This window comes from Lissotriton helveticus, chromosome 9 (genome assembly GCF_964261635.1).
Source record: "Lissotriton helveticus chromosome 9, aLisHel1.1, whole genome shotgun sequence".
Taxonomy (NCBI): domain Eukaryota; kingdom Metazoa; phylum Chordata; class Amphibia; order Caudata; family Salamandridae; genus Lissotriton; species Lissotriton helveticus.
Window position 1 is genome coordinate 173,577,019 of NC_136070.1, and position 15,692 is coordinate 173,592,710.

At 43.2% G+C, this 15,692-nt stretch overlaps 1 protein-coding gene across 4 annotated transcripts in view; it reads right to left on the reverse strand.

Annotated features, from left to right (window-relative positions):
- POLE2 (DNA polymerase epsilon 2, accessory subunit) overlaps positions 1-15,692 on the reverse strand; it is a 490,721-nt gene that overhangs the window by 115,941 nt on the left and 359,088 nt on the right. For all 4 annotated transcript variants that reach the window (XM_078659706.1, XM_078659707.1, XM_078659704.1 and 1 more), the window contains 3 exons: positions 12,279-12,333; positions 627-686; positions 460-537 (listed from right to left, as the gene is read on the reverse strand). In XM_078659706.1, the coding sequence (XP_078515832.1) occupies positions 460-537; positions 627-686; positions 12,279-12,333 (193 nt within the window). The remainder of the gene's footprint in view (positions 1-459; positions 538-626; positions 687-12,278; positions 12,334-15,692) is intronic.

Sequence of the window (15,692 nt, forward strand, 5' to 3'; positions counted from 1 at the left end):
GTTTTACACGTTTTTCTATATTGTACTTTTATGCCAGTATTGCAGAATAAAGTTGATGATGAATGAACATTAAGGGGCAGTGCCAGTTCAGCACTTGTGTTGAGAGAGTGCAGACCTCAAATCAGTCCAGGTCTCATACTTGTAGCCAGTGGAGCAGATCAGGGTGAAACCTTGGGGGAGAGGTCAATCTTCCTCAAATTGCTACATTCCTGGAACCAAGCCAAAAATAAGAGTACTCTGACCCCAAGTATACAATAGTAAACTGAGAGACGATATATTTAAGGGGTGCAATAGTAGAGTGGCTATGAAAGCAATAAAACCAGTGAAGCACTGGTAATAACTAGATAAATGTGGACATGAAGTGCATCAAAAGTGATTATTCTTCATTAAATTGACTTATAAAACAGTTAAATGATTTCCTACTTCTCCCTCCCCCAATGTAAAAACTGCACAACTTACCGACAAGGATTTGTGGTGAACATAGACAGAGGTACGCGCTGCCTGAATTCTTGAGTGATATTCTCCGCAATTGGCGGCCTACAAGAGAAAGTCATTTGTGCAAGTAAATAACAGATCTTACTTCCTGGTCAGTGTTGTCAATGCTGTTAAACAGTGGCTGTTCTTACCGTGGTAAAATGGAGCTGGGACCTGGGTCTTCAGGACCAGGAATGAACACAAATCGACTGCTGCAATTCAAATGTGGTAGATTATTCTTAACACAGTGTGTGTGTCATGTAAAACAGGAACCGACACAATGTTTGTATTATAGACTTGAACTGCTGGCTGGTATCCATATTCATTATGGCACACAGTAGTACACGGTCACTTAAAAAACAACCTGACTTTAGATGCTGTTGAGTTATAACTGCGATGCAGCCTGTATTCTGCTGCTTTCGTGTAGAAGCACACACTAGGGTAAGCGTCCTAGAGTCTTACATGGTTTATGGGTCCGTTCTGTTAACCACAATACTTAATACTGATAGGACAGCTTAATTTTTAGTTAAGAGCAGGGCTTTAAGTGGGGTGAAAAAACTGGAGGGTCTCTCATAGGGGAGTGGCCGATGTAATGAAGGGCATGGCTGAAAACACTTAAGCTAAAAATCTGTACTTAGCATAGTGTGCTGACCCACTGGTATTTTGAAGCGTCTATCCATTCTTCCAGACACAACTAGTAACATTAAGCCTACAACAAGCCAGGATTATTGGCTTTGTCAATGGCTGTAAATTGCATAAGATAAATAAGCAACAACTATGACTTTGTTGTATATAACGTTGAAACTGCTTCTGTTCTTATGGGCGAGGTTGTGACCGAAGGTTAGAGCTGCCGACTTTCAAGCTGAGAAAGCAGGCTCGAGCCTCACCTCGCCTCAACATTCTGTGATTCAAAACACGAATATGTCCTTGTGCAATGTAGAAAGTTTGCGCTATGTAAATCTGAAAAATGAGTCTCTTTGAAGTTACATCAAAAGTAATACTATTGCAGAGTTAAGCTTTTTTCCCTCCACGCTGAAGGTAATAATGGGGAGCCCGATAGGGACCAGTCTCTTCACCTGTTTTTAAGAACTGCCGGGGCTGAGACCCGGTAGGACCCAGCCCACTTAAAGCCCTGGCTAAGTGTGACAGATTGGTAGCCCTAAAATGCAAAGGTAAAAGTTTCACTCGCACCAACATCTGGAGCCTCTTTCCAGAGTACTGAAGTAAATGCAGGAGAAAGGACAAGAGGAGAGACGTGCTTAAACAAAAATACACCACCATCACCTCAGCAAAAAAAACAAGCATTGGCGTAGCCAAAAGGTTTTGCCTTTGGGACCTTATAAGTGTTTAGCCATGCAACAGTTGATGTTGTTGCACCAAGGATATTGTGCTGGATAACTAAACACGTATAAAGGTCCCAAAGGCAAGACCTATTGGCTATGCCAATGCTTGTTTTATTCTCCAGCAGCAACGAGGGAGCGAAATGTATTCCCGCCCAGGGCGCTAGGATGGCACAGGCCGCCTCCGGCTGTCACACATTATTTATTATGCGCCAATCAGGTGCCCAGCCTTCCTCTGCCCTTCTAAATGCCTCCTGGTTCAGCAGCCGGTGCTCATACTAAGAGAAAGGGACAGTTAAAAGCTGCTTTTGAACACACACATGTCCAGCTGAAATGCACTGACGGTGGGCCGTTGCGTATAGCAGTGGGCGGGGACTGGCTAGGGGGTCGTTTCTGAAATGGACTACACCTAAACGGGTCCACTAACCCAAAGACGACTCGTCATGTCATAGTTTTACAAGACCGCCAACAAGCACCCACTGCTTCTTGCATCCCTGGCCAAGTAGTGCCTCGAGGAAGGCATTGATACGTACAATGGAGTAACATGTAATTTCTTTGACCAATCATTTTATCTGAGATCGTCGGAACAATCCCCATCTTCTGCATTGAATAATGGAGAATTAGGAGTGGGAAGTCAAGTGTTAGTTTGAGGATGCGGTGGTGCTGGTGGTAGGAGAGGCGGTTCACTATCAACAACTGGCTTCTGGAGCTACTTGATCATAAATCAACCTCGCCCTCTAGCGGACAAATTAGAAACGCGTTTATTTTATAATAAGAATTTATTTTTAGACCCCCCCCTGATGGTAGTTTGCACCCGTCACACGATATCTCATCTATTGCCTTTTACCATAAAGGGGTTGCTAACACCCCTTCGGCAAAATAGGGAATTGCATGTGGGCAGATGGCATTACACGTCATGGCGCAAAAGTGCCAGGGCCCGTGCTCTGAAAGTGCCGCATGGAGATAAGTTGTGGCCTTTTCCGCTTTACCTGTGCTTCTTTCTATGATTTTCTTATTTTGCTAACTTGCGAAGAAAAGCACGGATTTGTGATTTTATCCTGAAACGAGTGGTGCTGGGGCTCATTCTCCGGCAAGAAGGGCCGTCAGAACAGGGGATAGGGCGGCGGCCGGGCATTGCTCGCCAGGTCCCGTCCATATTCAAGGCGCTGTGCGCGCACTGCAGTATGTATTCCCACATTTTATGAAGCAAGTATATATCACCTATTCTGACGTCTTTTGCATATTCTTTTTAGATTTTTAATAAAGCAGTAATGTTTCGGCCCTAGGTAAGAAACAAAGCTTCTATTTGCCCATTGAAAACAAGCGCACGCGCCTCGCGCTGAAAGAGGAGTAGGCAGCTGGGGGAGGGGAGACAGGAGGGGGCCTAACGTGCATGCGTTGCCATTGAAAGCAATGCAACACGTGCACGTTTTTGTGCCAAAAACGGAGTAGATTACTAAAGGTCTTTTCCTATGCAGCGCGCAACCTAAACAGGGCTGTTTCCTAACTACTTCTCAGAAAAATTAATGTGGCGTTTCAAAAGAAATGTATGAATTTCACCTAGATTTTTGTTATTCTAATAGCGTACATAATATGAGGTAAGAATGTAGTGTTTAAAGTTAGAAACAGTCTGAAAAAGAGATATAGGTATAAATGGGACATACATTTCGGACCCCCAACATCAAACTTCAACCTCAAGTTGGAGCGGACTAACAAGATTTTGCAGATGTACAGGATCCAAATGGCAGATTACAGGAGAGAGACGGTATTGTCTTTAAGAGATTGGTGCGTGAATTTACACCAATGATGTTTTACATGAAGTCGTGGCTATTATGCATTAAACCGGGGCTCTCTTGATACGCTAGCATTTTATTTCCTTTACTATTTATTTTGGTGTCCATTGAGTAAGGCGCTAGCTTTGTGGAGCAATGGAAGACTGAAAATAAAGCAAGAGAGATTGCAATCTCTGGCTTCTTGTACGAATAGGAGGGTGGGTAGGGTGCTCATGGGACAAGTAGTTTGCTTAGGTGCAGGGAGGTACAACAGGCCCTTCGGTAACACAAATCTCAGACTTGCACTAATACTGAAAACCGAATTGTCACATTGGCAGCTAGAGAAACCTTCACATCCTTTCTGAATTACAAGCAGGGGTGGATGCTTCCGATTTGGAAGAGGATAAAGTTGCGTAGTCTTGGTGGAAATTGAGAAATCTTGTTTCTGAACAAGAAACCAGTTTTGGTTACTGCCTCGTGCCACCCGTCTGAAAGAAGTTCATTGACTTGGCTAATCGAAATGAAACTATAACACAGATCCAGCATTAACTGGCAAGGCAAAGTGGTCAGAAAGACAGTCATTTTGATTCTTAGTCAAATACAGTGCCGCTCACTAGTCGGCTCACTGGCAGTGGTATCAGCTGTTTCTGCACCCACATATATAACAAGTCTTTGCACAGAACACAAAATCTTAGTCCCAGTTGTTTATAGCAGTATGGTTCTATCTGTTTAAATCATTGTCTCTTGCCATTGGCTTTGTGGAGCCAAGGTCTGGAGGGATAAAGACGTGCTTGCTTTTTAAAGTAATAAAGGAGATTGCTGAACCACCAGGGCAACAGCCAATGAACCCATCCCAAGATTTCTGTGACAGGGTAGCAATCTACTTTCAGGACAAAGTCCTTAAGATCTCCCACTAGTTCACCCCTACTGATGATTCAATTAGTGCGGAACTGTGCAGGATGGGGTTGAATCAGTTGCTGGGGAACTCTTACAGGCCTCCTGGAAGAATGTCTTTTCCTTTTTTCCACAAATCTCGGTTCAACAAACTAAAGAACTTTTACTTGGCCTAAAATCCAGGGCTCCCTCGGACCCCTGTTTTCCCTTCACACTTAAACTGGCGCCTGATTTAGTAGCCAACTTCTGTGTAGTACTTAATGAAATACTCTTATCCGGTAGCTACCCGGCTATCTGGAATGAAGCCATTGTCTCACCGCTTCTCAAGAAACACAATGCTGACCCCTCAGAGCTGAAACATTTTCGACCTATTTCCCTTCTCCCCGCTCCTGCTAAAATCTTGGAGAAATTCATCAGTATCAAACTGATGAATTATGCTGAATCCCAGGAAATCCTAGATTGTTCCCAGAATGGATTCCACGCCGACCACAGCACTGAGTCTGCCCATGTCGTGGCTACTGTTTGTATTCGTTTGCAGGTTGATCAGGGTGGTTCGGCTGTGCTGATTATGCTCGACTTGTTGGCAGTATTTGACACCGTCTCCCTGGTGCGCACGGTTCAGTGCCTGCGGGAAGTGGGGTTTATGGGAAAGGCCCTGCAGCTTCTCCACTCTTTTTTGACAGGTAGACCGCATATTGTTAGCTGCGGAGGCTTCAGAACTAAGGCTTTCGGCCTTCATTGTGGGGTCCCTCAGGGATTCTCACTGAGCCCTACTCTTTTTAACCTCTATATGACCCTTCTGGCCGAGCTGGTGAGATCATTCGGATTCCAGGTATTCTCCTATGCGGACGACACACAAATCCCTGTCTCAATCTCGAATGATTTGCAATTAGTCGCAGAGAAGTTTAATCAGTGTTTGTCGAGTATTATTTGCTGGATGAAGGGCAACTCACTAAAGATCGGTGCAGATAAAACAGAGGTGCTAGTATTCAGCTCACAGAATTCCATCTGGTCTAATGTCTGGTGGCCTGCAGACTGAGGTCCCCTTCCTGTCCCGGTTAGGACAAAAAATCTGGGAGTCATTTTTGACAAGGGTTTAACCTTTCATGCCCAAGTCAGCCGTACAGTCAGCACCTGTTCCTATATTTTAAGAATTCTTAGAAAGGTGCTGCCGTAGATTCCATCTGAACTGCATCGATCCATTCTTCTTTGTATTGATCACCTCCCGTCTTGACTACTGCAATGCCCTGTACCTTAATATCAATGCGGCATCACTGAATAAGCTACAGGTCGTAAAGAACGCAGCGGCAAGACTGATCCTTAACATTCCTAAGGATCAGTCCGCCAGTGAGGGGATTCGAACCTTGCACTGGCTCCCCACCAGGAAGCGCATTTCCTTCAAGGTCCTGAGCACGATATACAAGGCTATGCATAGTATAGGTTTACATCATCTAAAAACCATGTTTCAATGGTACACTCTTGGGAGGACCTTGAGATCTTCCACACAGAAACAACTGGTCTCTCCCAGATTTTGCATGTTCAGCTGGGGCAGCCGCACCTTCTCTGTAGCCGCCACCAAGCTTTGGAATTCGAGGCCCCCTTCCTTTCCAATGCAGACTGCCTCTTGGTCGTCAGAAAACTTTGGAAAACATGTCTATTTTTCTTCTTAATCGGCTGATAGTGCTTCTCTCGTTGGTTTTGTCCGCTCAGCGCCTTGACACCTTCGGGTACAGTGCAGCTTTATCAATACTATCCTATCAAATCCTATCCTATTGCACTCACCCTATTCAGCTGTATACACAGATTTCTCTTTTCTGGAGACCACGGACAACTGGTGCAGAAGCTTCCCACATTTGTTCCTTATCCGCATGTGAGGCAGACTGTTACATACAGTTCTTATGCATTTCAGTTCAAGGCAGCGGTGAAAATTGAAAGCTTCTATAAATAACTCATTTAATTGCACATAATTCTGACATCAGTATGTACACAGATTTTGCATTACACAGCCACCTCTGAATGCCTCTGTCTTTAGATACACATAAGATAAAGAGGAAAGCTTGGAGCCATCACTACCTGCTCCCGAGGGGCTCTCAATACACGCAAGATCTTTAGGCAAGCGAGATGATGAGTAAAGGGCCTAGAGTGTGTCTCAATATTCCGAGAGATAAGGAGTTCAGGCAGCCCAATCTGACAAAACTGCCACAGAACAAGATGATTGATACCAACTTCCTTAAGGGAGGACTATAAGGGCACAAGTTAGGATTTTCATTTTGCAAGGGGAGGTAAGAGCTAACAGTAATTAAGCGAAGACCCTGGCAGTTTGCAGAACACAAGGGCGATGGGTAGGGCAACAGAGTCTGACAGAAGACATCGGGTAATTCTTGTGTTAAGCAGATCTCTCCCTTGAGTCCATCTCCTCCAAAACGCACTGCTAGTCCAGGGAAATGGCGCAGGAGGAGGGGGGAAAGCGATAGTAGGCAAACCTACACAATATAACATTGTGAATGTCTTTACTACCCACAACTAGATTTCAAACTCAACGATTTCAAGCATACCAGACAACTTATGCTTCACTCTACTTGATTAAGGCACACTCTGAACCTCTGGACGGAATATATCCTAACTCTCCACCACATCAGGTAATACAAGCAGTGGCAAAGCCAATAGGTCTCACCGTTCCATGGAGTTACCTGACCTTCTGGCTTTGCAAATATGATTTGCCATTGGTTTTCCACATCGTCAAATGGAAAAAAAGGCGTGTTTGTCAATACAGTTGGAAAGAAAGGTAGTCAAGGTTGGACAGTGCGATGCTGAATATTCATGCATGCTTCATCATGCATGAGCATTTAAGTATCCTTACATTACAGCGCTCCCAGGTAGATCGCATATATGCATGATCACACATTTGCACAAATCAGAGTGTGCCTTAATCAAGTAGAGTGAAGCATAAGTTGTCTAATGCAACAGGTTTCGCCTATGTGATTAATAAGCTGTTTTTTGTTGTATGTTGTAGCTTGGTGAGCAGTTGTGTGTGATCGGAGTGGATCGTCAACAGAAATGGATTTATGTGATTTCAATGTGGCGCCTCCGGTTAATTTCTCATAATCTGATTTAATAGCCGCTCAAGACACCTCTCACAAGCAGCATGAGAGGTACAGCGTCGTCACTTTAGAGGGAGGAGGGAGTAGCTGCACTCCCGACAGTGTGAAGAGTAAGTTGCCATGAAAGGGGCTATTTCAGCGGATCTAATATGTAACTGCTCATTTGATGGGACTGACTCCTCTCTTCATTCATCATTTTAACTTAAAAATTGCTTTGCTAAGCTAAAATTTGACCAACTGAGCTTCTATTCCTTTTATGTTTAGAAGTTATAGCAGACATTTAAAATAAGAAAAAGAAATGTAAGTTGTAGCAGAAACAAAGAGTTGAAAAGCGGAAATTATGTCATCAAAGGCATGGGTTTGCAGGAAAACAGTAAAGTGCCCACTCCCCCTCCCGGTACTAGTCTTGGAGGACACCACCCAGTAGGAGGGTAGGGAAGGAGTACAAGGAGCTCCTGGAAACAGAAAAGGAGCAATAAGAGAATAGAACTAAGTCAAACGGTAAGCCGACAGTTCCCAGAGACAAGAGTGCATAGCATGGTGCGATGACTGACAGGCTCAAATGCGGTGGGAGAATTGGGTAAAAAGTGGACGTGATGGACTTTGATGAGGAAGTTGGATACTTGTGAGAGAGCTGTCTAAGTGGAGTAAATGAGGGATGTAAGGTTGAACTCTTTTTAACAACGTGTTGAAAGGTTTTCAACGGGGGATTAGGTGTTGGTTTAGTTAGAAAGGAGACATTAAACACTGAAGTAAGTCCTTTTTATTTTATGCATTGTTTTGTAAAGCACACTCCACTTTTGGAAATTGGCTTCAGTGAGCAGTGCAGACAGATTAACCATTTACAATGGCTTCAAGTGTACACGACATTTGTAGCTACAGACAGAAATAATGGATGGTAGCAATTCTACAGCATTCATACTGAAACCGGGCAGCAAAAAGCAAATAGTCGTCACAGTAGGTTGCAGTTGAATAACAGAAGAAAGTGGTGCATTGGTACAGATTGAAATAGCTGAATCACAAAGTCATTTTTAATCAGAAATAGCTAAGTGTGATGGAAATGTAAGGCACTGAAAGAGTCACGGCAGACAGCAAACATATTTGTTTGCAATCTTCCAGGTGAAAGGCATATTAGGAGCGTAAAATAGATAAGTCTGGGAAGAGTCTGATACTGCACAGGGCAGAAGCGATAAAGGGGCAAGAGGGTGAGAAAAAGCATTGATGGGAAGGAGCCAGCGTACAAAATGTGCATGAGGGCGAGGAGAAGGAACGGTCGGAGGGCAAAGGTGGCCTGTCAGCAGGGTGCTAAGAGCATACTTTAAGAGAGAGAATCTGGAAGCAAATAGGAAGAAACGTCTTATTAATGAGGTAGGTAAGTTGTTGGGTTATGAAAGTGATAATCATCTGAGGCTGGAAGGGGCAGGTAGTGGCCAAGACTAGGGTGAGTCTTAAAATGAGGGCCAGGAATGGGAGAATTGAGCCTCTTGTCCATACCAAAAGCAGCCCCTTCTGTCCATATATTAGAGACCGGGTTCAGACTCCTGCTGGGCGAGCCTTTGTTTTCTCAGTAACAGCAACGTGTCTCTAATAGGAAAGAAGTTTGGGTGCTCATTCATGAAAAGAGTCAGGAAGCTGGCAGGTCGTCACACAAAAAGAAACTGGTTCGCTGTACGTGTACCTAACGCATGAAAGATACATCACGCCATCGCTGACTGAGACAAACACACAACACCTGTGTGCCATCTTACATATGCATAGCACTGAAAGACAGTTTAAAGACAGTTTTCAGTCAGGCCTCAGGATCGGGCCAGATGCCAGTATTACACAAGTTGCATTTTAGAAAGCTTTTAAATCAAGAATGTTATACAAGTCGTGGACGATTAGGAAACAAAGCTAATGGAAAAGACTGAAGCCAAAAAGCCTAGAAGAAAATGTAGAGACACTGACGCAGTTTAAAGAAGAAACTGTATATTGGTCATAAGGAAAGAACTGAGCGCGATGGGTGATACAGAAACCGCCAAGGAACTGACTGGACGGAGTCCCATGTAAAAATCCATGATGATAAATATAATAAATGCATGGGACTGGCTGCTTTTAATCTAGTGCAGCCACGGAGAGATTAAGAGGGCTGAACAAACAAAGTGCAGTGCAGCCGAGGTGCACACCAGAGAGCAAGAACGCTGACCTTTGTCTTCATCAAGAGAGCAGCCCCACAAAGACGTTCGACGGATGAAAAGGAGTACTTGGGCCTTGGTTCACTGATAAAAGGAAACAAACGGAGCAACAGGAAATAGTGTCCAACAGCAAACAGAAACGAATGAAAAATAAGTGCCAAGCACACGAACCAATAAAAAGTGAGGGTGGGATGTAAGTCCCTTTTAAGATTTATATTAAACCCAATAGATTTCACAAAACATAAAAATAAATATAATAAGTGCAGTAAAGTTTTTTGTGACGTGGCCTTGCATCAAATTGCTACAGGGCACTTCAAAAAGGGGACACAATGGGGAAGTTGTGGATGTTTGAAAAAAGGGTGGAGTGTTCAGAGGAGACAATTAAACATAGACGAGCAACAGAGGTGATAGGTTAGTGGGTGTTTTCTAAATAAAAGTTGAGCGGAAAGGATAGGCAGGGAAAGCAATAGATGAGTTTGGGAGAAAAGGGGAGAAACAGAGAGAGAGAGCATGTGAGGCAGGAATGTGAGATGGAAGTTGAACACAGGAAAGAAAGATAAAGAAAACACATGCACTCCATAGAGAGTTGGAAGTAAGGCAACAAAGAAGTATTCGGATGAAGAGCTGTGGAAGGATACAAGTCATCCAATAAAAAGGATTGTAAAGACGCTATGCTCCAGGGGGAGAGAAAAACACAAGAAGAGAGAAAATAAATTGAGTAGGATGCAAATAACAAGCAAGCCAACCAATGGTAAGGAATGGGTTGCCTGTTATTAAGGGTATAATCTGCAATGTTTCTTCAACAACAGAGAGCTAAAAATGAGAACATGAAAGTTTTTTCTGTGACTTACTCCTGCATCCAAGTGACTCTTGCATCTCTCTCTTTTTGTTTTTAAAGCAATTTGATTGATTTTCATCATGCTGGTACAATGCAACACGTTTTACCGTGCTGAACCCCTTGCAGGTTATGTACAAATATGTCAAGGTCAGCAGTTTAGTAGCAATAACTGGTTCAGAACATATGTATATAAACAGTTACAAACTTTATCTCTAAACAGTGGGAGTCCCGCTCGAGTAATCCTTCTGCCGTGTTGAAAATCCATCCCCCATCTCGATTCCCCTCCGACTTACTATACTATTCCCCAATGGGCATGTTTTAAGTGCATCCCCAACCTACTCCCCTAGTGCCGTAGGGGCTTGACCAAATGGGAAACAGAGTGGGAAACATATGCAGAAGGAAGTGGCAGGCCAATGAGTGAGATTGCGATGGTAATCCGCTGAGCTTCCATCATGGGTGTAATCTAGTCAGTGAGAGTCTCCTTAAACGTTTGCAAGTCCTGCATTAGGACATCCCATGATGCTGCTATGGGGATCCTGGGCAAGCCTCACCCTTCCTCTGGTATAAGTGCCACTGCTTCGCTCTTACCCCATCTAAGTGTCGCAGCACACCAGTGTTGCAATCCAGAAGTGTATCTGCTTTCTAATGCATTGCAATGGACAAACGGGCAATAAGTAGCACTGGGTCTATGAAACGGTTGATTACTCTTTGAGTCGTGTTCTACCTGAACAGGCCCAGCAGACCCCCCCTCCACTGTGAGCAGATCTTCACGACCTGTCACTTCCAACAATGCATCTATAACCTCCCTCCATAGGATCTCAATGGCTGGGCAATTCCAGAACATGTGCATTGGCATTCAGCGCGCAACATCTAGACAGAGAGAGGTAGATCCAAACATTTTATGTAAGCATGCCGGTGTGAGATAAGTTCTATGAGCTTGCTTGTCTGTTTTCCATCAACCTTTTCACCTAAATTAATACTCAATTTCTTGGTAAACTTCTTGAACAACTTCTAATATTTTTATTATACCTATTTCATACATTTTCATATTGAGTTATTAGCCTCCAACTACCGGTTCTACACTCTCACATTTCAACTGCCATTGGATGACATCCTTCTTTAAACTCTTTTTAAACCGTTCTCGAATGGCTGTTATTTCGAGCACTTTGCACACAAAGCGGTTCGCTAGGAGTCCTTAAGAAAAATCATGTTCATATGACCATCGTGCGTTCTCGTACATGTCTGTCACCCAATTTATAATGATTTTCTTAAACCTAAAGAAAAACGATTCCAAGATGGCTTGAAAGCTGAATTTTGTGGTGTATGTACATCCAGTGGCCATCTTAGAATGAGTTCTCTTAAAGCAAATGAAAAATCCTATCTAAGACGGTTGCCTCTGATGTATGCACATGCCCAGTGGCTATCTGGGAGACAAATGATTGGGAAAGCCAAAAGGTCTGCACCCTAGTGTCACAAGCAAGTTCTATTGGCTGTGCCGATGTTCCACTTTGGCACCTAGGGACGTTATATCAATTCAAATACCAGAGACATTGTTTAAATCTATTAATAAATTGTGACGCAAGAATGAACAAGTTGCAAGCATGGAGTACAGATAAAGCCCAAAATCAGTGCTTTAGTTTTAGGTTTTCCTTAAATTAAAAAAATTCAGAAGATAAAGCAATTACCTCTTAACAATGCTGGGGTAATCACAGATGATGTCCGCAAGACCTTTTAAAGAGTCTAGATTTCAAAAACAAAATGAAGTGCAAAATAATGTATGGTGGGTAGTCTATGGCACGAGAGAACAGTGTTTCCCACCGGCATACATACAAACAACATAATCTGATAAATAAATGCATGTAGTATAACGTAAAAGATTGTCTTCCATCAGATAAAGCATTTCATGAACAGGGAAATCTAGCAAGTTGATATGTTACTTGACAAATGAATACATGCTTACATATTTTATTGTAATTTTCTAATTATAACAATTGGCACTGTGCATTTAAGGAGACAGTTAGGTCAGGCTATTTTCACAGATTTAATAGGATCCTGGATGAGAGCAATAAATACTATATTTCCGCTTGTCTTGGGAGGGTTTTTATGGCCTCCCCTGGAAGAGAACCAGGATTACCATTCCTTCTCTTTCAGGGGATCCTCATCAATAAAAATACAGCGTTCATCCTCATCCTAACAGATTTCTCAACGAACCCTGACCTACCTGAGCATCTGCCCTGAAATCTGAATCCAAACAATGATGTCAAGCAAATGTATGTATGGTTTTCAAGGCATAGTCTTTACATATCTCTGAAATCGGGACGTTTCTTAAAAGAGCTGTGCTAGCTGCCTTTTCCCTCCTTGAGTGTGCCTTAGGCCTACCTGGGAGTGTGGTGCAACGGCCAGGGCTGCTGACTTCGGAGCACAGGGTTCACGGTTCGATCCACGGCGGCAGCTCAGCTCAGCACCATGCTACTCTGGGCAATAGCTCACTTAATTTCCATGTCGGCCCCCAGCGCCTTGAGACCCGTAAGGGTGAGTAGTTCGCGCTTTACAAATACGTATTTACATTTACATTTACCTGGGAGGGCTTTACTTGCCAACTGGTAACACAGTCTAATGCAAGAAATTATCTACCTAGAAATGCACTATTGAGTTGTAGGCAAACAAGTGTCAGGTCTCACCAGACCGTGCAGGTAAACCAGTTCTCACCAGACCATAGTTTAGAAATAGATAGTAAGGTTGTCTTTTATCCTTTGTCGTATCCGGATAGATCTCAGAGAGCCTGTATCTCACTTACTCTGTGGCCACTAAGAAATCAGCCTTCCATGCCAAAGGTTACAGAGCAGCCTTGTGTATTGGCTCCAAGGTGGGCCCCTTAATTTTGACAGAACAATATTCAATTCCTATGGTGAAGGGATTAAACTAAAAATGCATTACACAGATCATTGGATTGCTTCATAAGTTAATGTACTAAGAAAGAGCTACACTTAAACATCACGAAAACCAAGGCTATGTTTGTTAAACCGTCACCGCATCTAAGAATGAAACGTGGGCCCATGATGCCCCACTGGAGTGTGTATCATAGTACGATTATGTGGGCATATACATTGAAGATCAGCTAAGGTGGAAAGCCCAGACAGATATAACCTCCACTCAGCTATTACAAACTCCAAGGGTCATACTTGGCTTTAAACAAAAGATGGGTAGCCAATCCTTTAGCATAATTTGGCAAATTTACCAACAGAAAGCAGAAGCTGCTGCTGCACTATATGGAGCAGAAATATGGGTGTATGGGAACTTAAAGAAGCTTCAAGTGCAAGAGGACAGTTTTTTAAGGTAACTGTTGCTGCTAAGCGCTGGGACTTTATTGGTGCCAGGTATTTACCCCAAAGCAGGGCATGCTGTGCTGGAACCTGCACTGTATTGGGTTCCCTTACATAGAAACTCCTGCACAGCAATATACTTGATATCAGTTTTGGAAATGGCTACATATGTAGGTGAGGTGGTAGACATCGGATGAGCTATGATAAAAACCTCCCAATATCAACGTGCTATAGATTTTTGAAATGTGATCTTTCCTTCTCCATCCATGTCCACTTTCTGTGTTGCTGGTCCATGTGAGTGTCCCACTCTAGGAGATGTGTCACTACGGTGTGCACTGGAATGTCCTGAAGTAAAGGAATCCCTTTAAAAAGACTGACTGATCAACACCACCATGAAAATGATTGAAGTGATTCTTGAGTTAGCTTCAGCTTATTCTCTCAGGTGCCTGTAGCTTAGTTCAACTGGGCTTATAGGCACTGTTGTAAAGGCATTTTGGAAAGTCTGCCATGTGTAACTAGATGCATGATGTAATCAACCCCAGTAATGAAGAATTCTGTTGAGCAGTTGAGTGGTGTGTGTAACAGACTGCAACATTTCTGACTTGTAGTAATGAGTCTGTCCTCCAAAGAATACATTTTTGTGGCCTGGGTGTCTAAAGGTACTCTAAAGTAGTAAATCTTTTGCACAGGAGTAACTGGTAGCTGTTGAATTACTGATGTGCAACCCAAGATGTCGCAGGATACCTGCCACTTGATTTTAATGCTTCATTACTAAGTCTTGAGATTTCGCCTTTATTAACCAGTGGGTCTCCAACGAGTAGCTCGGGAGCTACTGGTAGCTCGCCAGTACCTTCAGAGTAGCTTTCTGAGGTGATGTCAAGTCCAGCATTTAATTCAGAGTGGGTGCCTATTAAAGAAGGCAGCACTGATCATCTCAAGGCCCATAGAGTGACAGCCAGCCAAACATATGACAGAACTCATACTAACACACTCAACTAACTCACTAACTCAAACACACACTGTGCCTGCTTATAGAGCCTGCTACATGACAGTCTGTATCTAATCTCAATATAATTAAACCACAAGGAGATTGACCATGTTGTAGTCCCTCCTTTGTCAGTCACATGTGTGTGAACAGTGCACCATCAAAAAAGTATGGCAGCAGTAGCCTGAGCTGTATTCAGTGCTGACCCACCAACGTGCGGGACTGCAGGAGCCAGAGTGAAAATGTGTTAGTTGGATGCATTATCAGCTGAGGAGAACAGGGTATGATCTTGACCAGAGAAAAATTAAGAGATTCATCAACATTTATGTGTGTGTCCATAATAAACACTATTGCTTCCTGAAACTATGCCTGGTGCCAAGACCTGCCAAATATAAATGCTAGCCCCCATCATAAGAGTGTTATTTCTGGCATAATTGTGTCCATTCCTGGCATAATAGTGCCAATGGCATAATAATGGTCATCCTTGACTATTTTAGTATGTTTCGTCTATTTGTGGTATACTGGAAGCCATCATAGACATACTAAGTGCATGACTGGCATATACGTATCTATTCCTAGCATATTAATGCTCATGACTGATATATGGTAAGATCCCTGACCCTTATGGTTTCCAGCCTTGGCACAACTGTGGCCCTAGTATAATGGTGGGCATTACTGGCATACTACAGGCATCCGTGGTGCTATGGTGAGCATCCATGGCATATAACTAATACCTGGAAATTGAAAGTAGTCTGTACATATGAGGCATTTGTACATGGGAGTACATGATA